The sequence below is a fragment of the Brassica oleracea genome, chromosome C1 (genome assembly GCF_000695525.1).
Source record: "Brassica oleracea var. oleracea cultivar TO1000 chromosome C1, BOL, whole genome shotgun sequence".
In the NCBI taxonomy this organism is placed as follows: domain Eukaryota; kingdom Viridiplantae; phylum Streptophyta; class Magnoliopsida; order Brassicales; family Brassicaceae; genus Brassica; species Brassica oleracea.
In genome coordinates, this window is record NC_027748.1 from 4246468 (window position 1) to 4266372 (window position 19905).

At 37.6% G+C, this 19905-nt stretch overlaps 4 protein-coding genes and 1 long non-coding RNA gene across 10 annotated transcripts in view; 3 read left to right on the forward strand and 2 right to left on the reverse strand.

Moving 5' to 3' along the window:
- LOC106323323 overlaps positions 1 to 5471 on the reverse strand; it is an 11021-nt gene extending 5550 nt beyond the window's left edge. The window contains exons 1-7 of one of the 5 annotated variants that reach the window (XR_001266672.1): positions 5105 to 5471; positions 4781 to 5034; positions 4249 to 4643; positions 3943 to 4146; positions 3641 to 3817; positions 3432 to 3543; positions 1162 to 1208 (exon numbers count right to left, since the gene is read on the reverse strand). This is a non-coding gene — a long non-coding RNA (uncharacterized LOC106323323). Of the gene's footprint in view, positions 1 to 1161; positions 1209 to 1235; positions 1410 to 2815; positions 3544 to 3640; positions 3818 to 3942; positions 4147 to 4248; positions 4644 to 4780; positions 5035 to 5104 lie in introns of those variants that run through there. The other 4 variants (XR_001266673.1, XR_001266675.1, XR_001266674.1 and 1 more) reach the window with 4 other exon arrangements.
- A 1532-nt stretch (positions 5472 to 7003) lies between these two features.
- Positions 7004 to 9267, forward strand: LOC106322999 (omega-6 fatty acid desaturase, chloroplastic). Its single transcript, XM_013761159.1, has 10 exons — positions 7004 to 7174; positions 7279 to 7336; positions 7436 to 7674; positions 7738 to 7881; positions 7966 to 8117; positions 8193 to 8315; positions 8413 to 8590; positions 8666 to 8784; positions 8877 to 8991; positions 9073 to 9267. The coding sequence occupies exons 1-10, from the start codon at positions 7136 to 7138 to the stop codon at positions 9235 to 9237; spliced, it is 1332 nt and encodes a 443-aa protein (XP_013616613.1). The 5' UTR covers positions 7004 to 7135; the 3' UTR covers positions 9238 to 9267.
- A 2880-nt stretch (positions 9268 to 12147) lies between these two features.
- Positions 12148 to 13895, forward strand: LOC106293429 (50S ribosomal protein L21, mitochondrial-like). The gene is made up of 5 exons (XM_013729107.1): positions 12148 to 12615; positions 12718 to 12798; positions 12878 to 12979; positions 13315 to 13389; positions 13494 to 13895. The coding sequence occupies exons 1-5, from the start codon at positions 12217 to 12219 to the stop codon at positions 13611 to 13613; spliced, it is 777 nt and encodes a 258-aa protein (XP_013584561.1). The 5' UTR covers positions 12148 to 12216; the 3' UTR covers positions 13614 to 13895.
- A 244-nt stretch (positions 13896 to 14139) lies between these two features.
- LOC106308480 (leucine aminopeptidase 3, chloroplastic) lies at positions 14140 to 16948 on the forward strand. The gene is made up of 9 exons (XM_013745644.1): positions 14140 to 14447; positions 14596 to 15199; positions 15306 to 15531; positions 15620 to 15746; positions 15823 to 15918; positions 16021 to 16098; positions 16208 to 16268; positions 16367 to 16554; positions 16640 to 16948. The coding sequence occupies exons 1-9, from the start codon at positions 14214 to 14216 to the stop codon at positions 16769 to 16771; spliced, it is 1746 nt and encodes a 581-aa protein (XP_013601098.1). The 5' UTR covers positions 14140 to 14213; the 3' UTR covers positions 16772 to 16948.
- A 10-nt stretch (positions 16949 to 16958) lies between these two features.
- LOC106308485 lies at positions 16959 to 19575 on the reverse strand. Of its 2 annotated transcripts, none has more exons than XM_013745652.1 (9): positions 19468 to 19575; positions 19165 to 19320; positions 18775 to 19043; positions 18587 to 18628; positions 18184 to 18266; positions 18002 to 18103; positions 17660 to 17874; positions 17444 to 17538; positions 16959 to 17364 (listed from the first exon to the last, which is right to left on the reverse strand). In XM_013745652.1, the coding sequence occupies exons 3-9, from the start codon at positions 18914 to 18916 to the stop codon at positions 17090 to 17092; spliced, it is 954 nt and encodes a 317-aa protein (XP_013601106.1). In that variant the 5' UTR covers positions 18917 to 19043; positions 19165 to 19320; positions 19468 to 19575; the 3' UTR covers positions 16959 to 17089. The 2 variants fall into 2 exon arrangements, with proteins under 2 accessions (XP_013601106.1, XP_013601101.1); XM_013745647.1 differs by having other exon boundaries at positions 18775 to 19038; positions 19468 to 19574.
- Positions 19576 to 19905: the final 330 nt, after the last annotated feature.

Sequence of the window (19905 nt, forward strand, 5' to 3'; positions counted from 1 at the left end):
TTGCAATCCTTCTTTTTGTCATCCAAGATAGCTTTAGTCAAATCAATTATATTGATTTAGAAAACACATAAGCTATTTCAATCCCAAACAACCAAAAAACATGTGCATTTGTTATTGACGCTGCGGCGGGTTACCTTTACTATAAACATAATTGCTTGTTACAATTGTTAGTAAACCCAAATGTGTTTACAAAAGCTACCCATATAAGAGTTTGATACTCATTTCTCTTTCTCTAGTCATCTCCTATGTTAGTAGCTATCATAATACAATCATCAAACAAAGGACATATCTCTTGGTTCCATACAGAATATGCAAAATGACTGTTTTCTGCGGACTCCATGGTCACTGAGTATTCAAAATATCAAACTCTGTCTATGGTCTATTTATATGTTGAGGAAATGCCTCGAAATGTAGCTTCCAAATAATGATTTCCATGTAACCACATTGCATGTTAACCTCCACAATGGGATCAGCGGATCTGCAGATACCGCTACATGTCGAGTCGAACGCAGCTACACATATGTTCCCTGCTTGTGCCTTTCATTCACAATCTGCAATTCTCCCAAGAACCAGAATCAATGTTAAATGAGGTAAAAGTTTTAGAGTCACAACAGACTTTGTATAGTCAAGCCAAATAAACCAACCACCCAATGTAACATCCCCACTTGCCTATTTGTGCAGAAAATGACTTGATCATTATATAGTAGCACCGAGAAGTTAGATGGAGAATGAGGTATGAATGCAAAGTAGACAAAACAGTTAAAATCTTACTGATTATGGCGTATAATTGTCGAATAGCGTGACAGAAGTACTTGTTCCTGTTCTCACCAAACTTCCAATTCTACATGTATATATAAATCTATTAGAGTTATTGCCATCACTCTGTTGCGATATTTGTTAGCTAAAATAATCCATCAAACATAATAGGAAAAAGAAACCAACGAAATTGTAAAGCTGTAAAGCTAACCATCAGCTGAGATGCTTTTGCTGTCTTGACACATTGCAAGCTTAGTGATTTCACTGTCAAAAGCAACAAACTAAGTAGTCATATACATCCGAGACATGTATTTTCAAACGGTTCCTAGCACAGAAAAAACATATTATTATGTTACGGATGATTATTAAATGAAAAAAAAACTTAGGAAGACAGAAAATGTCAAACACTCACTGGCTTCTTCTTCTTTTACTTCTTGGTTCCCGTGAATGAACTGTCAAAGCGATCATTATTTGTAGGAAAAAGATTAAACAAAGCAACTGATGAAAAGAAACAAATATGTTTCACAGCACATAAACTCTTCTTGAACAATCAGGCAACATATAGTATGTCTCCCGTGTGACTCAGCTGAGTCCTCGATGGCGTGAACGATAAATGTGTTTTTCTTCTTCTTGGTTAGATCAAAGGGTGCAAGCTAAGGATGACCAAAGAAAATTAAAACCACACAATCATGATTTATCAAACAAAATAAAAGAACCAATGATGAATTTATTAAAGATGGGGAGATGTATAGACTAAAGAAGAAAAAATGATTCGTGAAACTCAAAGAGTCAATCTGTGTTTCTTAGTGAGTCATGAACCGATGATTAAAAATTGAAAGCCCTAAACTTCCATTGAAGTGAACGCTTACAGACATAAGAGGTTTATTGGACTTTTTTTTAACGGATCCCATTTCAAAACGTGAGTTATAAAGTATTTATTAAATCATTAGATAAAATAAATAAGTGTGAGTCCCACAGAAAAAACCAAAGAAGCAAAGGTTTCCGACCTTCATAAATATATATTTGTTTCAGCAATCAATGTACAAAGAATCCTTTAACTCAGTGGTATAAATGTTGTTGTTTAGATCTCAATAACCCGGGTTCGAGTCACAGACATGACACTTTTTTCACACTTTTTAAAAGTGAGACCCACATATCGCTGACGTGTCGCATCAGGAGTGATGCAACTGCCCAATTATAATGTAGATTTTATAATATGGTCCTTATATTTGTCATAACTTCAATATCTCCCGGTTTGGTTTACAGAGTCTGTATGAATTTGTAAAATTTGATGACAAAAAAAAAATATTTGTCATAACTAATTTGAATTCATAAAACTTTTATAAATAACTAGCACAAATATAAACATATTACAACAATATTAATTAATAAAATATTCTATTAATATAAAAATTTAAATAAAAAACATGTAATTAATATTAAACTTCAAACAAAATACCACATTATTTCATAAAATGATTTTCGTAATGCATATATGATATATTAGTGCATTTTGAAATAAAAATGGCCCTCCTCATTTTTACTTTGTAGGTTACGAGCTAAAAGTTGTTGAAATCTGGTAATATTGATACTTGTAAATACATTAGATCGAAACAAGAACGTAAAAGAAAAACATAAAATATTGCTAAAAGACTAATTTCTTTTTGATGATATTAATACTAGTGAATATATTCAATATGAAAAAGAAAGAATTGTACGAAAAAGACATCAAAAACAACAATAACAACAACGATCATCAGTTACACAAAAAATTTAGACAATATTTAAAAATTTGAAGGTTCCGGATCAAACTTACCTGACTATTAGTGTTGTTGTAATACTTAAATTTATGTAATAGTTATGTCTTCATGTAATTTTTAAAAATCTTTTTGTTAAGTTTTTTTGTATATTATTGTTGTCTAAATCTAGTTTAAAATATTTTAAATATTATTTTAAAGTTTTATTTAATTTTATGTGTAAAATTTAAAATCTGTAAATAAAATTTAAAATATTTATGAGATATAATTTTGTAAGGATTAAAACAATAAACGAGAAAATAATTATGAATCATAAAGGTGATGTGTGATTATAGAGACCATAATGCAAATAAAAATATGAAACTTCAAATTTCAAGTTTTGATTAGTGAAATTTCAAATATAGAATTTTTTAAAGTTTGTTTTTGAAGAGCAAAAAACTTCATATTTGAAGTTATAAAGTATCTTTTGGAAATGCTCTGAACCACCGTTAGTCCAGTTTATACTCTTTCCTATAAATAACAAAATAACAATACTATTTGACAAAACAATTTTTTGTTGTATATTTATTTTTCAACAAGAATTTGTTATATAGATAAATATGCACGTATCACCCGTAACGCATGTTTTCTATAAAGCTCCAAATAAAAGTTTTGAACTGAGGTGGCAAAGTTTTGTTTTCAAAGTTTCTTTTATCCTGGTGCATCAAGGATAACAGATTACAGGCCTATCTCATGTCTGAATACTATCTACAAGGTTATCTCTAGGCTATTGGTTCGCAGGTTAAAGCCTATTCTCTCAAATCTAATACTACCAAACCAAACAGCCTTTGTGGAGGGCAGACTCTTACTTGAAAATACAGTTCTTGCAAGTGAGTTGGTCAACGGATATCATAAGAACAAGGGACCAAGAAGGATTACCATCAAGGTGGATATCGCAAAGGCATTTGATACCCTCTCGTGGGACTTTCTCTTCGCTGCTCTAATCAGTTTCAATCTCTCCTCCTCTCGTCAATCTCCTTAGAGCTTGTGTCTGCACGACAAGTTTCACAGTGGGTTACAATGGAATGGTTAACAGGTTCTTTAAAGGGAAACGGGGCCTTCGGCAAGGTGATCCACTATATCCTTACCTCTTTGTCATCGCCATGAACTGCTTGTCTATGATGCTAAACCAGGAAGCAAGAATGGGAACCCTCTCTTATCACCACAACTGTGGCAAGACCAAGCTCACACATCTCTCCTTTGCGGATGATCTTCTTATCTTCATTGACGGTTCCATAGAACCAGTGCAGAGAGTCCTTCAAATCCTACATGAATTTGAAAAGAGATCAGGTCTCGCCGTAAGCCTACAAAATTCAAGTTTCTTCTCCTCGGGCATTTCTACAGAAGAGATCTCAGCCATTCAGGTTTCAACGGGAATGCCGCACTGTACCTTGCCGATGAAGTATCTGGGGGTTCCGATGGTCAAAAAGAAGCTGACCCTCCTCAACTGTGAGCCTCTACTGCAACAAATCAAAGCTAGATTCTCCTCCTGGTCTGCAAAATCTCTCTCTTTCTCGGGAAGGTTGCTTCTCAACAAAACCGTCATAGCAGGAATCACAACCTTCTGGTGCTCCTCCTTTATCCTCCCTAAGGCCTGCATTAATAGAATAAACTCTCTTTGTGGTTTATTTCTCTGGAAAGGTACAAGTGATGGACACCACTCTGCTAGAGTTGCATAGGATACAATAACACTTACAAAAGAGCAAGGCGGCTTAGGGATCAAAGACCTCCACTCTTGGAACAGAGCTTGCATCCTGAAGCTAATCTGGTTGCTCTTCTTCCGACCAGACTATGTCTGGGTCTGTTGGTTCAAGGAGGTTATTCTTAAAGGATCCCTTAGCAACTACTGGTCTGTCAAAACAAGTACCTCTCACTCCTGGCTCGCGAACAAGCTCATCAAATCTAGAAAACTCATCTACCCACTGATCAAGCGACGTATTGGTAATGGTCTCTCCTCAAGCTTCTGGTTTGATAATTGGTCACTGTTTGGTAACCTCAACGAACTTTTGAAAGCTTCAACTTCGAGACTTGGCATCCCAAAAGCTGCAACACTTGGATCACTCCATCAAGGCGGTCGATGGCTCCTTCCCCCTGCAAGGACGGATGACCTATTAGCTCTTCACATCTATCTAACAACCTTATCCCTCACTGACAGTGAAGACCAGTACGAGTGGATAATAGATGGAAAAAAATGTACCAAGTACAGTACTGGAGCAATCTACACTTACATTCAAGGTCCGAAACCTTCGGTCCCCTGGTCGGCAGTTGACTGGTGCCCTATGGGAATTCCCCGACACAGTTTCCTTACGTGGCTTGTGGTTCTTGATCGTTGTCAGGTTACTTCGTTGGGGTCTTCTTGGAGTAAACCCTATCTGTCTCCTTTGTAACTCTCAACCAGAAAGTCGTGACCATCTCTTCTTCCAGTGCTGCTATAGTGAAACTGTGTGGAGGGCGATCACTCTTCGCTGTCAATTCCCATCACCTGTGGGATGGGAACAAAACTTGAATCATATGATTCAGCTAAGGGGAAACAAAGATTTGCGTCGACTTACTCTAATGGCAATCCAAGCAACCGTATATTGGCTTTGGAATGAGCGTAATAAGAGGCACCATCAACACATCTTCAGAACAACGGACTCCTTGATCGGGGTTATTGACAAACAAATCAGGAACCGCATTCAGAGCTTTAGGTCTTCAAATCCGCGTGCATGTTCGGTGATGATGCAGTTGTGGTTCGTAAACTCTTGACTTTCAACATTTACAATTGCATCGATGAAGACGATGATGATTCCAAACACATCTACCAGGCCTGGGGCACTTTCATTAATTGGGCCTACTCTCAACTGCTATACTCTCATCAACTACCAAGTTCCTAAGCTATGTGTTTCTTTTAAAATTACTGGGTCGAGTCCATTTTCATCCTTAGTCTTTTTAGACTTGTAATATTTTTACATTTCCTTTTGTTTTAAATTTGAAAGCCAAAAAAAAAAAGTTTCTTTTATCTAACTATTGGTGGACGAAATTAAAGAGAAACTGATTGATTGGATCGGGAATAACATCGGTAACTAGCGGACAAGAGGCATTCACATGGAAGCTCTACATCAAATCAATAATGGTGTGTGTTTGGTTCGAAATACAGTATTTTAAACTAGATCATTGATTGTGATGAGAATTGGGACATCAAACAAACGAAAATGATTTCTAACGAACTTAAGTACTTAAACTAACAATAGTAACGCGGTTAAACCTTAAAAAGTTACTTCATGCTATGGGAATATGCGAACCTCAGTCCTCAATATCATTATCATAGATTGTTCTATTTTTTTTTTCTGATCAAACAAACATAGATTGTTCTCATATTAGGGTTTCTAAATGATCAGTGGGGAAACAAACTTTAGGCCTAATATTGCTGTTATGGTTGGCTAAGCAGTAGCACAGAACTAATCTATCAAATTAGGGGTAAAGCATGATTTTGATACATGAATCGGGTTCGTGTCAAAACTTAATTTACTATCAAATTTTGATCACATCTTATATGGAGCTGTCGTGCATTTAGTGTATGATGGTTATGTGAATCGCTCAGCTTCACATGTGTACTCTGATTCAACTATTGGATTATGTATTTTCTATATTTAGTTGGGCTCAGCCCATATTCTTTACAAAGACTCATTCTCTGTCTCCAGTCTCGAGTAATTAATTAGTGGGTTATGTCTTCGTAAATTGAGTTGAACTCGCAATGAAGCCCATAATAATTTTTTTTCTTCTGCTATGGTCAGAGGCTCAGAGCAAGCTTAATGTTGAATTTTACTTTCAGGATAATAAAGAAATTCTCAGTGTTTGTTAGTAGCCTTGTAAAACTACAAACTTGGATATTGTTTTGTAACTCGAAAATTTTGATTAGAAACGTAAATAAAACTCAGGTTATGGTGGTTAAAAAAAAACTCGGGTTCTGAAAAGTCTTGTGTATTTTTTATCGTTTAAAGCATGACAAGTACGTCTGAATTGCAATGAAAACATCAAATTTTTTTTGCTTTTAAATTGACATTGCCAATCTTAAACGACTAAACCACCATTAGTCCAGTTTATACTCTTTCCTATAAATAACAAAATAACAATACTATTTGACAAAACAATTTTTTGTTGTATATTTATTTTCTAACAAGAATTTGTTATATAGATAAATATGCACGTATCACCTGTAACGCATGTTTTCTATAAAGCTCCAAATAAATTAGTGATCCAAACAACTCGTCGGTTTAGTGACATACGTTTGGAATTCGAAATTTTGGAATTATCGTTTTAAATTAATTAATTATCTTAACTAAATTACTTTTATTTTTGTTACAATTGTGCCAATAAGACCCTTTTTGTTACTCAATATTACGATAGTTTTTCCAATATAAAAAAAAATAAATTAAATATTTTTGGTTAAGTATGCAAAAAATTGTTTCTGAAAACAAAAACTAAAACTAAAACCCAAGTTAATTGTGGAAGTCACCTGTGCTCTGAACACTTGAAGAGGTGACGGCTCTTCACAACCATTCAAATTTCAATCCCCTTTGGCTTCGTCTTCTTCACCATCCATGGCGTCAAGAATTGCTGATTATCTCTTCGCCTTCACGGTAAAAAAAAGTCTCCACCTTTCACATTCTTCTCTGTTGCCCATCACTACTAGTTGAGTTTCCCATCATCAATTTTGTTTTTTCTTTGCTCATTTGATTCTCAGGGCCCACAACAATGTCTTCCTAGGGCTCCTAAGCTTTCTTCTGCTCGTCTTTCTCCTGGTACTCCTCAAAAAACCCATCTTTTTGTTCTGCAAGTGCAAAGTTGTTGTCTTTCTTATATGAATGCAGATGGCTGATGTTAGTGAACCGTTCTATCAGGTGTGTATGCTGTGAGACCAATTGATCTTCTGTTAAAAGGAACCAGAAGAACATTCCTTGTTCCTGCAAAGAAAAGGATTGGATGTATAAAAGCTGTCTCTGTCCCTGTCGCACCCCCATCAGCTGATAATGCAGAAGACAGGGAACAGCTAGCAGAAAGCTATGGATTTAAGCAAATTGGACAAGATCTTCCTGATAACGTCACCTTGAAAGATATCATGGATACTCTTCCCAAAGAGGTTATACAGCTTTTTCAATAAGCGTTGTGTGTGATTGATACTGAACTTCTTCTTGTTCTTCAGGTGTTTGAGATTGATGATGTGAAAGCTTGGAAGTCTGTTTTGATATCTGTGACTTCCTACGCTTTGGGGCTCTTCATGATTGCAAAAGCTCCTTGGTATCTGCTTCCCTTGGCTTGGGCATGGACAGGAACTGCAGTTACAGGGGTAAACCTCTCATCATCCACTGTCTCTTCTCTTATGTCTCCTTGTTACTTACTCTTGTCTAAGTGCATTGTTTCTTTCTTCTAGTTCTTTGTGATAGGTCATGATTGTGCTCATAAATCATTTTCAAAGAACAAACTGGTTGAAGACATTGTGGGTACTCTAGCCTTCCTACCTCTTGTATACCCTTATGAGCCATGGAGGTTTAAGCACGACCGTCACCACGCCAAAACCAACATGTAACTCTTACTTACTTAACCTAGACCCTTAAAGGTATTCACTATAGGATAAGTGATGACTTTGTTTCTCTATAGGTTAGTTCATGACACAGCTTGGCAACCAGTTCCTCCAGAGGAGTTTGATTCGTCACCTGTTCTGCGAAAGGCGATTATTTTTGGATATGGCCCTATAAGGCCTTGGTTGTCCATAGCTCACTGGTATGTATATAAAGATTCACTTTTACTCTTTACACAGTGATCAATTCTTCTTTTCTCTGTATACCTTTTTACTTAACGATTGTAATTGTTCTAACAGGGTGAACTGGCACTTCAACCTGAGAAAGTTCAGACCAAGTGAAGTGAATAGGGTGAAGATAAGTCTAGCTTGTGTTTTCGCCTTCATGGCCGTTGGTTGGCCGCTGATCATATACAAAGTTGGTGTATTGGGATGGGTAAAGTTCTGGTTGATGCCATGGTTGGGCTATCACTTTTGGGTAAATGCTTCTCTCTTTTCGTTTGATAGAGCATCAGAAGCCACAATGGTTACACACTTATTGTTTATTCTATAGATGAGTACGTTCACAATGGTTCATCATACGGCTCCACACATTCCTTTCAAACCTGCTGATAAGTGGAACGCAGCTCAGGCCCAGCTCAACGGAACTGTTCATTGTGATTACCCTAGTTGGTAGTGCATCTCCACCTGCTAAGTTGGTGAAGTTATTATTCTCTAAGTTTGGAGATTTCTTGTTTGACTTTCATATGAATGTTTTGTGACAGGATTGAGATTCTCTGCCATGATATCAACGTACACATCCCGCATCACATAAGCCCAAGGATACCGAGCTACAATCTCCGTGCGACTCATCAGTCTATACAAGAGAACTGGGGAAAGGTAACAGCCACTTTCTTATCACATAAAGCTTTGTGAATTTATATTTCACTGACAGAAGATTTGAGGTTTCTTTTGATGCAGTATACAAACTTGGCTACGTGGAATTGGCGGTTGATGAAGACGATAATGACTGTGTGCCATGTCTATGACAAAGAGGAGAACTACATTCCTTTTGATAGGTTAGCCCCTGAAGAATCGCAACCAATAACATTCCTCAAGAAAGCAATGCCTGACTACGCAGCCTGATTCATGACAGCCTTTGTATTAGTCTTTTTTTGAATCCCCCAATGATATCCACTAGCTTGTATGCTTTTCAAGCGATAAGCTTCTCCAACGTTTTTCTACGCTGTATCTTATAAACTTATCAAAAAAAAGAGAGAACTGGCTGTCCGTTTGCAATTCTATGATCACTTTCTTAGCTTGAACAAGTCAGTCTATAGAGAGATACATATATTTTTTATATATTCTCCTGAATATTGATATCTTTGCTATTCTCTAACAAACCTACAAACATAAAATTTAATAACAGACTAAGCAAGGTAAGATACAAACTGCAAATCATCAGATGATCCTTGTAAGACAGAGTCGGCTCACTCAACAATAACACCCTCCTTGCACCAATGGAGCCATGATCGTCGCTTCTTTTATTTTAACCTAGAACTCACCACCTCACACTATTCCCTCCTCCATACATTCTCATATCGATAAATCCTCAAAAAATCATTCACCACACATATTTATTCCATATCAACACCGGAGACCCTAGCTATAATCACGCGCCAAGACCAGACCATATTCTTGTCCCGTAAATCCAACAAGCTATATAATGCAACATTACATCTTTTCTTGGAAAAGAAGTTAATATCCAGCCAATTTTTTGTTGAGCAGTAAATTCATAACTTATCGCTTGTTCAAAGACATAAAAAATAATAAGTTTTGTGCAATATTTGATTGAATAACCCAAGAAAACAACAACAAAGATATCGACTTGTATTATTACGCATAACATCTGATGATGGGTTTCGAAGTCCTAGCAGAACATCTGCTGACAATACGAAAGGAAAGCTTGAAAAGTAAATCGGTAAACAATAAAGAGAAACAAAGACAGAGAAAAACATCAATCCTCCACATCAATTTGGCGCCGTATCTGACCATTAGCTTCTCATGCAAGTCGCCGATGTAAGTCGATTTCACCTCCTCGTTGATCACGTCATCAATATCTTCGACCTTCTTTGCATGCCAATGTTTATAAAATTCGACTATTTCACCGTCTATTTCATAGATAGTTGGCCCAAGAAAGAACCGAGCTTGTGAATGTACAACCAAAAGCAAGACGAGGAAGATGATCTTTGGGAACCAAGCAGTCATGATCGTTGGAGAATAAGAGCAGCTTGTTTTGTTTCTTCTAGAAAAAATATCACTGGAGAGATCACATATCTATACGTGTTTATTTATATAGATGTTGTGATTTCCTTTTTTCTAATTATTAAATTATTTCTAACTATTTATCTTCAATAACAACATCTTGTGCTGTCAAAAACAAAAACATCTTGTATTTTTTTTTTGGATTTTGATTTCTTTTTTGTATAAGGAAAATCTTTTAGGACTATCTATATCACAAACAATATCTTGTAACTTTTTTTTATGGGATTGTAATTTCCTTTTTTCTAAATGGAAACAATTTTAAACTATTTAGCACAAAAAATATTTTAGAAATATTATGGGAGAAGAAGTACACTGGCCTCTCTGTCATTTTCTTTAGTGATCGACGTTGTTATTAATTTTTATCTGGTTAGTGTGGACTTAATCTTAGGCTTATAATTAAATTAGTTCCCTACAACTTTCCATAATCTTTATATCTAAAAGTGTAACATCCCGAGTGATACGTAAAAAGTTTTAAAAGAATTGATTTAGCTATTTATGTCACTAAAGTTAACTTATTTTTTGTGTCATATATCCATTTAAAATTCCAGAACTAACGTGCTTGAACTGGAGTAGTGAAATGATAGGTGACCTATCGGAAAGTAATTCCCGATATTGTACGAGTGAAGCCAAAGTACAGAGAAAGGTCGGATGCTGATTTGATAAACATGATTTTTAGGTTTTGGAAAAATTAACGGACCGACAACTGGAACGAGACGAGGTCCACAGACCGAGTAAGTAGGCGTGGATGGTCCATTAACCGTAGGCGGACCAGAGCATTATAAGTGGTATCACACCTGGTTAGCCATCTCAGTTCTGATCCAAAAGGCGCCTTGAAACCTATAGTGGGGCGTAACGAGGACATTGAGTTCTTTGAAAAGTGGTGAATTGTAACATTCCGAACTGTGATATGTGGAAAGGTTTAAGAGAATTGATTTGCTACCTATCTCCTTGTTATATACTCCTTCTGTTCCCGAAAGTAAGATTTTTTTAGAATTTTCACGTTTATTAAAAATATAATAAATGTTCACAATTTAATCTACAATTTACTTTTCAATACACTTTCTAATAAGAGAAAAAGAAAAAAATAGCACTAAATCAAGTTTTTGTTCCCAAACTAGCACTCAAGGTCAAAAGTCACAAAAATAGCACTTGATGTTTTATCAAAAGTCACAAACTTAGGGTTTAGAGTTAAAGGGTGGAGTTTAGGATTTAGGGTTTAGGGTTTAGGGTTTAGAGTTTAGGGTTTAGGGTTTAGAGTTTAGGGTTTAGGGTTTAGAGTTTAGGGTTTAGGGTTTAGAGTTTAGGGTTTAGGGTTTAGAGTTTAGGGTTTAGGGTTTAGATTTGAGAAATAAGGTTTTGGGGATAAGATTTCAAATTTTGAAAAATAAAAAAATTAAAATTTTCAAATGATAAACTTAAAAAGATGCTATTTTGGTCATTTTAGTTTTTGAGTGTTATTTTTGTGATATAAAATTAGAAAAATGCTATTTTGGAAATTTGCCCTTCTAATAACTATCTATCAATAAAATTTAATCAATTCAAATATTTATAATTAATGTTTCTCAAAAATATATAAAAATACATTAAAAATATAGAAAATCTATTTTTGTGGAACAAAAATAAACTTTAGAAAATTTTAGTTTCCTGGAGGGAGATAACAAAACCCCTAAGAGATGGCGTAATTTATGCATATGATGATACCCTCTGACTTGTGTAGAGGGTATCCGTAAACTTCAAGTTGACGAAACAAGGACAACAAAAACCCTCTCAAGTCTCTGTAAAAACCCTAAGCCTGCTCCGATGGCGAGCCTTCGATGCATTCGCGAGTTGAGCCGCCGCGCCATGACGGTTTTATCGATCAGCCAAACATGTTTGATCTCTTCAATTCGGGGATTAGAGCTTTCCGGTACCAGCATTACTCATGCGGCCCCAATCCAGAATCGATCTCTCACTTGGGACTTCCCTTGGTACAGTCGTTCCCAAGGTCGCCATTTCGCTTCGAAAACAAACGATACTGATGAAAGCAGCGATGGAGAAGATGAGGATGAGGAGGATTCGGCGGAGATGGAAGTAGAAAGGGAATATTCACCGGCGGAGAAAGTGGAGGCGGCGGCGGAGATAGGGTACAAAGTGATGGGTCCTCTCAAACCTTCCGAGCGACTCTTCAAACCATATGAACCAGTCTTTGCCGTTGTTCAGGTTTCGTGTCAGCACTCTCTCTCTCTCTCTCTCTCTCTCTCTCATCGTAGTTTCATTTCAACACTCTCGCTGATGTTGAATGTTTGTATTGCTCTCATGTAGATTGGTTCGCATCAGTTCAAAGTGAGCAACGGCGATTCCATTTTCACAGAGAAGTTGAATTTCTGTGACATCAATGATAAGGTATTCTTCTTCACGAAGATTGTTGTATTTGTTTATGATTTATAGTTTTTTTTTGGTTAAATCTCGTCTCTTCTGGCAGTTGACACTGACCAAGGTTCTTCTATTGGGATCGGCAAGCCAGACGATTATTGGTAGGCCTATCTTGCCTGATGCTACTGTTCATGCTCTTGTGGAGGAGCATGTAAGTGTCTCTCTTTGTCTTGCTACGTGTATTATAACAATTACTAGCGAAGCTGTGCATAAGAAGAAAATTGATAATTGAAAATAGCATATTGCTGGTGAGAGATAAAACTTAATAAGCTAGTGCTAAGAGTTTGAAAGCCTTGAGGAATAATGTATGGACGGACTACAATTTATTAGATTAGTCTTCATCTATTGTTTGGTGGCCACATCATCAATGAATGTCTTGATGTAGAGAATAGGTGAGGCGTAGAAGGATTTACTCATTTGCTAATAGATTGATGCCATCCTCTTGTGTCTGACTAGTTTGAATACCTTTTTTTGTGTGAGTGACAGGCATTAGATGAAAAAGTGCTCATTTTCAAAAAGAAACGGAGGAAGAATTATAGGAGAACCACAGGACATCGACAGGTATCATCCCTTATTTGTTTCAGCTTTTCTCAATTATCATTCCTCGACCTCTGTTCAAAATGTATGTTTGTTCTTTTTTGATCATTTAACACCTTGATGTCCAGGAATTAACAAAGTTGAGAATAACGGATATACAAGGAATTGAGAAACCAGAACCAAAGATTGTCCATAAACCTTCCAAGGCAGTTGATACAGAGCAGCCAGAGGCTGAGCTTGTTGGTTAGAAACTTAGAGAGAAGAATTGCTTCCTTTTTTGTTGTTGCTGATGCTTATACTTTGAAGTTTTTCTTAGAACTAGTCGCTGAAGAGAAAGAATAAGGCCTTTGTTTGGTAGTAAGTGGTGATTACAAAGCTCCTAAGACATGAACGTGACTGCCTTAGTTATCTGAGATTTCTCGCCACTGTTTCATTTTACTTTGCTCTTCATTTGTAATGGAACTCGCTCAAGCTTCTGGATATTGTTTGTTTTTGTTTCAAAATTCATAAATAAAAAATTTGCGGAAAAACAGTAATAATGTAGCAAACATTGTATTTAACTTTTTTTTATATTAGTTTCATGTATAGAAATAACAGCGTAGGTACAGATTTGTAACAAGCTAATACATTTAAATACTGTGTGTTGAAAAAAAATTCTTAAATCGAAATAATTTCCAGTTAATATGATAGTCACATGACACGTAGCGGGTGAGATAGGGACCCGTACCGGGTGGGCCGAGTCGGATAGTGGCGAACGGGTGAGTCAAGTAAAATAGTGTAGTAGTAATCACTTTCTCCAGTCATCGGATAGATAACACACGGCGGCTTCGTCTCCGTGCGTTTCCCAAATGGCCGTCACTTTGGTTACATCCGTTGCTTCTTCTTCTGCTCGATTCCATCTCCGTTCATTCTCTTCTTCTCCTTCACCACTCTCCTCGAGTTTCCTCCGATTCCAGTTGCCGCCTCGCTTTAGGCTCGCTCTCGCCGTAACGCCTCTTTACCATTCTTCTAGAGCCATGGCTCACACACTCGCACAAGCTACTCTCGGCCTCACTCAGGCCAACTCCATCGATCATCCTAAGGTGTGTGTAAAACTCGATTCTAGTCACTGTTTCGTGGATTCTGTGTTGATTTGTTGGTTTAGTGATTTCGTAATCGATTGCGTTCGAGTTTGACTTTTCTCTTATGTGGCGTTGACCTAATTTTGATTCGTCGATGTTCTAATATTAGGTCACCTTCGCGGCGAAGGACGTCGACGTGACGGAGTGGAAAGGCGACATACTCGCTGTTGGCGTGACGGAGAAAGACATGGCCAAGGACGTTAACTCCAAGTTCCAGAACCCGATACTGAGCAAGCTCGATGCTCATTTGGGTGGACTCTTAGCTGATGTCTCTTCTGAGGAAGATTTCTCTGGGAAGCCAGGGCAGTCAACAGTTCTTAGACTCCCGGGTCTCGGGTCTAAGCGGGTGGGTTTGATTGGTCTTGGAAAATCCGCTTCGTCTCCGTCGGCTTTTCAGAGTCTTGGTGAGGCTGTTGCTGCAGCTGCAAAGGCTTCTCAGGCTAGCAGCGTTGCAGTTGTTCTGGCCTCCTCAGAGTCTAATGAATCGAAGCTCACTTCTGCATCAGCTATAGCTTCAGGAACAGTGCTTGGTTTGTTTGAAGACAGCAGGTATAAGTCTGAGTCAAAGAAACCATCTCTCAAATCTGTGGATATCATTGGCTTTGGAACTGGACCTGAGCTAGAGAAGAAGCTTAAGTATGCTGAAGATGTTTCTTATGGCGTCATTTTCGGGAGAGAACTCGTTAATTCACCTGCCAACGTTCTCACCCCTGGTATGGATCGTTTTTTTTTAAGCATCATTGTCTTATATTTCCATGTTTGTGTAATTTGAGCATTGATGATGTGTATTGAAGTCTGTGACTTTGTTGTATTTTACAGCTGTACTAGCTGAGGAGGCCTCAAACCTGGCTTCCATGTACAGTGATGTCATGACTGCAAACATCTTGAATGAGGAGCAATGCAAAGAGTTGAAGATGGGTTCATATCTCGCTGTTGCTGCTGCTTCAGCTAATCCACCTCGTTTCATCCACCTTGTCTACAAACCTTCTAGTGGCCCTGTCAAGACCAAACTTGCTCTTGTTGGAAAAGGATTGACATTTGACAGGTAATCGATCAGTTGTCTTTTGTTTAACGTTACGTTGTTGCAGCAATCTCTGTTTATAAGTTATTGACCGTATGATTTTTGCTCACAGTGGTGGCTACAACATTAAGACCGGACCGGGTTGCTTAATTGAGCTCATGAAATTTGATATGGGAGGTTCAGCTGCTGTTCTTGGCGCTGCAAAGGCCATTGGTCAAATTAAGCCTCCAGGTGTCGAAGTAAGTTAAACACACGAAACTTGAGTTACTTAGTTAACGAGAATGTACCTTGACAAATACCTTTTTGCACAACCAGGTGCACTTCATTGTCGCAGCATGTGAGAATATGATAAGTGGTACCGGAATGAGACCTGGAGATGTCCTTACAGCCTCAAACGGAAAGACAATAGAGGTACCATGAACACTCTTTCTTATGTGAGATCTGCTTCAAAAGATTCCGAGTTCTCTATTGTTTTCTCTTACGCTAAACTAATTTGTTTGCGATATTGTGCAGGTTAACAACACAGATGCTGAAGGGCGACTAACACTTGCAGATGCTCTGGTTTATGCTTGCAACCAGGGAGTCGATAAGGTATTGTCTGAAATATTTTGTTCGTTTGTTGATACATAGAAGCTTGAGGAGGCTAATCCAGACATTATTTCTATCGGTTTTTGCCAAAACTTTTGAATAATTTATGCAGGTTGTTGACCTTGCAACGTTGACTGGAGCTTGTATTGTTGCTCTTGGAAATTCCATGGCAGGTACATAGGTTTGTGTATAATTACGTTCACTAATGATGAGTTTGTGTATAATTACGTTCACTCATGATGAGTGAATGTTGATTTTTTTTCTTCTGCAGGCATATATACGCCTAGTGATGAGCTTGCAAAGGAGGTAATTGCTGCATCGGAAAGAAGTGGAGAGAAGCTATGGAGAATGCCGATGGAAGAGAGTTACTGGGAGATGATGAAATCAGGTGTTGCAGATATGGTTAACACTGGAGGCCGTGCAGGTGGATCCATCACTGCGGCTCTCTTCTTGAAACAGGTGAGAAGCGTAGAAACAAAGAGCACATTCTAATACTTGCACTTTAGTTCTCTAACGAAGAACCGGGTTTGGTCAATGGTTGCAGTTTGTGGACGAGAAGGTAGAGTGGATGCACATAGATATGGCAGGACCGGTGTGGAACGAGAAGAAGAAAGCTGCGACTGGGTTCGGAGTTGCGACACTCGTCGAGTGGGTACAAAACAATTCTTCTTCTTAAAGATGAAACCTCATGATCAGAGACCAATCATTGTGCCCCCGAATTATTTTGTACTTTAGATATTGATGGGCTAATCCGTTCTCATTGTTTCCTTTTGGCGTCTACCATGATAGATAGTGAGATAATATTTCAACGAAGCAAAACTTGGGGTTTTTTTGGAGAAGAATTTTGAAGCTTCTTGTTCGTCTTATAACAAAACAAACAGAGTAGTTAGTTCCTTTGAATAAGTTTAAGCTAGGCTCTGAGAAAAATCAGAGCTCATGTGCACAACAATACAATATTTTCCAAAGCTTTAAGCAAAGACAGGAACAAGCGGTTCTAGCTTTCCTCTTCTTGAGCAGAAGTAGGAACAGGAGGAGTAGGTTCAAGCATTCTTACAGAACGAGGAAGCATAAACTCAGCAAACACAGGGTAGTGAGACGACGGGTACAACTCGTCGACCTTGTCATTTACCACCTCGCACATCACGGGAACTACAGACCTACCTCTGTAGAGTATCCAATCGGTGTGTAGATCTTGTGTCTGTCGGTCCCAGCAGAGGCATAGCGCTCTGAATATTAGCTTCAGAAACTCGACCGTTCCCTGCTTGTCACCTACACAAAGTCTCCAATATGTTATGAAACTCCAGAGATAAATGATTCTAATGGCTCATGAGAGAGTGAGTCTATGTACCTTTGAAAGCATGATATGTTCTTATGAGGGCGACATTTTTTCGTACTCGGGCACTTGGCCATGCGTCTCTCATGTCCCCTACCACACCATGCTCTCTGCAAGTTGGATGAATACAAAAAGACACTTTGAGTTGAAACAAGTTTTGCAGTGTAGCTATTATTGCAACACACAGAAGTTCTGAAAGGAAACTCATTGAGTTGAGTGATAGTAAGGTACCTAGATCTGCCCAAGAGAAATCTTCCGGTTGTTGATTCCTTCTGTGTGTTGAATCCTCCACAGTAGACAACGGGCAAGCTGGGAGGTAATGATGCCATGTGTTGCCACGTGAGCAAAGCACTTCGCCTACGGGCCCGAGGACTGATTTCATCCAAGTTTGTGTTGACTATCTGAAACGAAAAGCCCGGCGGCTCCACACGTTTAAGTTGGAATGTGTAGGCAGCTTTGTCAAAGAAAACACAAGACCCTGATATATATATATATAGGACAACAGAATCAAGCCATTAATACTAAGCTAACAGCAGTTTAACTAACATCAATCCCACACAGTAATCAGGATATGGCCCATGTCGCTATACAGGGAACTTCAGAACCCCATGCCGTGCTTCCAGGGACCGAGGGAGACTCTGACAACCAAAATGTTCCACCCTCCAGCAGCTCTACCTTCAATTAGCATACATAGAGTATAGCATTCAATTTTAACCATCAAGAAGGTGACATTTTCATGAAAAAAAGTCAATTACTTTTTCCTTGTTGTAGAAGATGGTGCAAGATTCATCAGTGGGATCCTCATGCCCTTTTCTTGATATGCCAAATTGATCATACCCTGCAATCAAAGAAGAGTATTATAGTCTATCTCTTTTAAGTTCAAGGACACAATGCAATCTGAAGTATTGTCAAAGCATGTGGAACTAGAAGCTAGTTCATTGGTTCTTAGCTAAAGGAATTAGTAACAAAAAACAAGATAAACAATGCCACCATCATGTGAAGAATAACGTGCACATCATTACCATACAACAGACATAACTCAGAGTGCAAATCGACTGTCAGATTTAAGCAATATCAACATACATACCAAAAATAGAATCTAGATCTAGATCTCCATAGATTCACATCATAAAAAAAAAAAAGAGATAATATGTATACCTGGTAAACCCTGCTGAATATAGTCTAACTGCGACTTCACACCTACACAAAGGAAACAGAAGATCAAAAACACATGAAGCAATATTCCAGCATTCATCCATACTCAATAAGCCAAATATGAAGAAGGAAGAGAGATCTAACAAGCTACTGATTCATCCATGGAAAGAAAGAATGAAAAAAGAGAGAACCTTGTTGGGTGCAAAGAATAACGGGGGAGTAACTGGTGATGACGCTGAGACACAAATCTTTTCTTTTATCCCATGAATTAGGACTTTCTTCAGATTGATCATCGTGAAGATTGAATGTCATCACACTCAAAGAGACACTCATTGTTCTTGTCTCCTCCTCCCTCTTCTCTTCTCTCTCTTTCTCTCTGTTGTTTTTTGGCTTTGTAAATAATAAACGAATAAAAACAAATGGTCTCTCTTTCACACCAGGCTCATAGTCGTGACCTACACTAATTGTTTTCAATAATTAGTCAAAACGGTGAATTTCAAGGTGAGAAACAGCTCAGAAATCAAAATCAACATTATTAATATTTTATTTAATATTATATTGACGCGAATTAGATACTTAACCTTCTTCTTACAGACTCTTATCAACAGTGAAGACTATGGAGAGACAAATGGGTCTTGTTGGGTCTTTTGCAAATTTGATGACTTTTACCAGAAAAAAACCGTGAAAGTCATATGCCCTTTTGATTACCAGTCCAAAGTACTGTTGGAGCCATTATCCTGCAAAAAAAAAAAAAAAATACTAATTATAAACAGTTCTTTCTCTAAGCTTACATGTATATTAACAGCATCATCATATATCAAATCAGAAGAGGAAAAAAGAAAGAAAATAAAAACAGGAGAAGGAGAAGAAGCAAAACAACTAACCGTCGGAGGAGAAGGTAGGACCGATGAACTCTTCGGCGATTTTTATTTTTGTTGGTCTCTCCCTCTCTATTTTATTTTTCTTTTGAAAGGGATTTTAATATGAAAGTTGAAAAGCTTCGAACCCGAGACACAGGATAACTGTAGTAAAGACAACATCTTAACCCACTACATTAGTCAGTAAGTTGGTGAATGTGGTAAAAAGTCACACCAGACCGTACCAAACCGGAAGAGTTGTGATTTAACAATTAGATCGTGAGTTTACTGTAAAAAGCAAGGTTCCGTCTATGTGGCGCCTAGGCCCGTCTAGACGACAATTCGGTTATGTCTCTGAAACGATTTTTTTTTAAAATTCTATTTATATCGATTTATATGATTCAAATTGGTTTAAACGGTTCTAAATCGGTTAAAATCGATTTAAATCAATTTAAATTTGTCTAT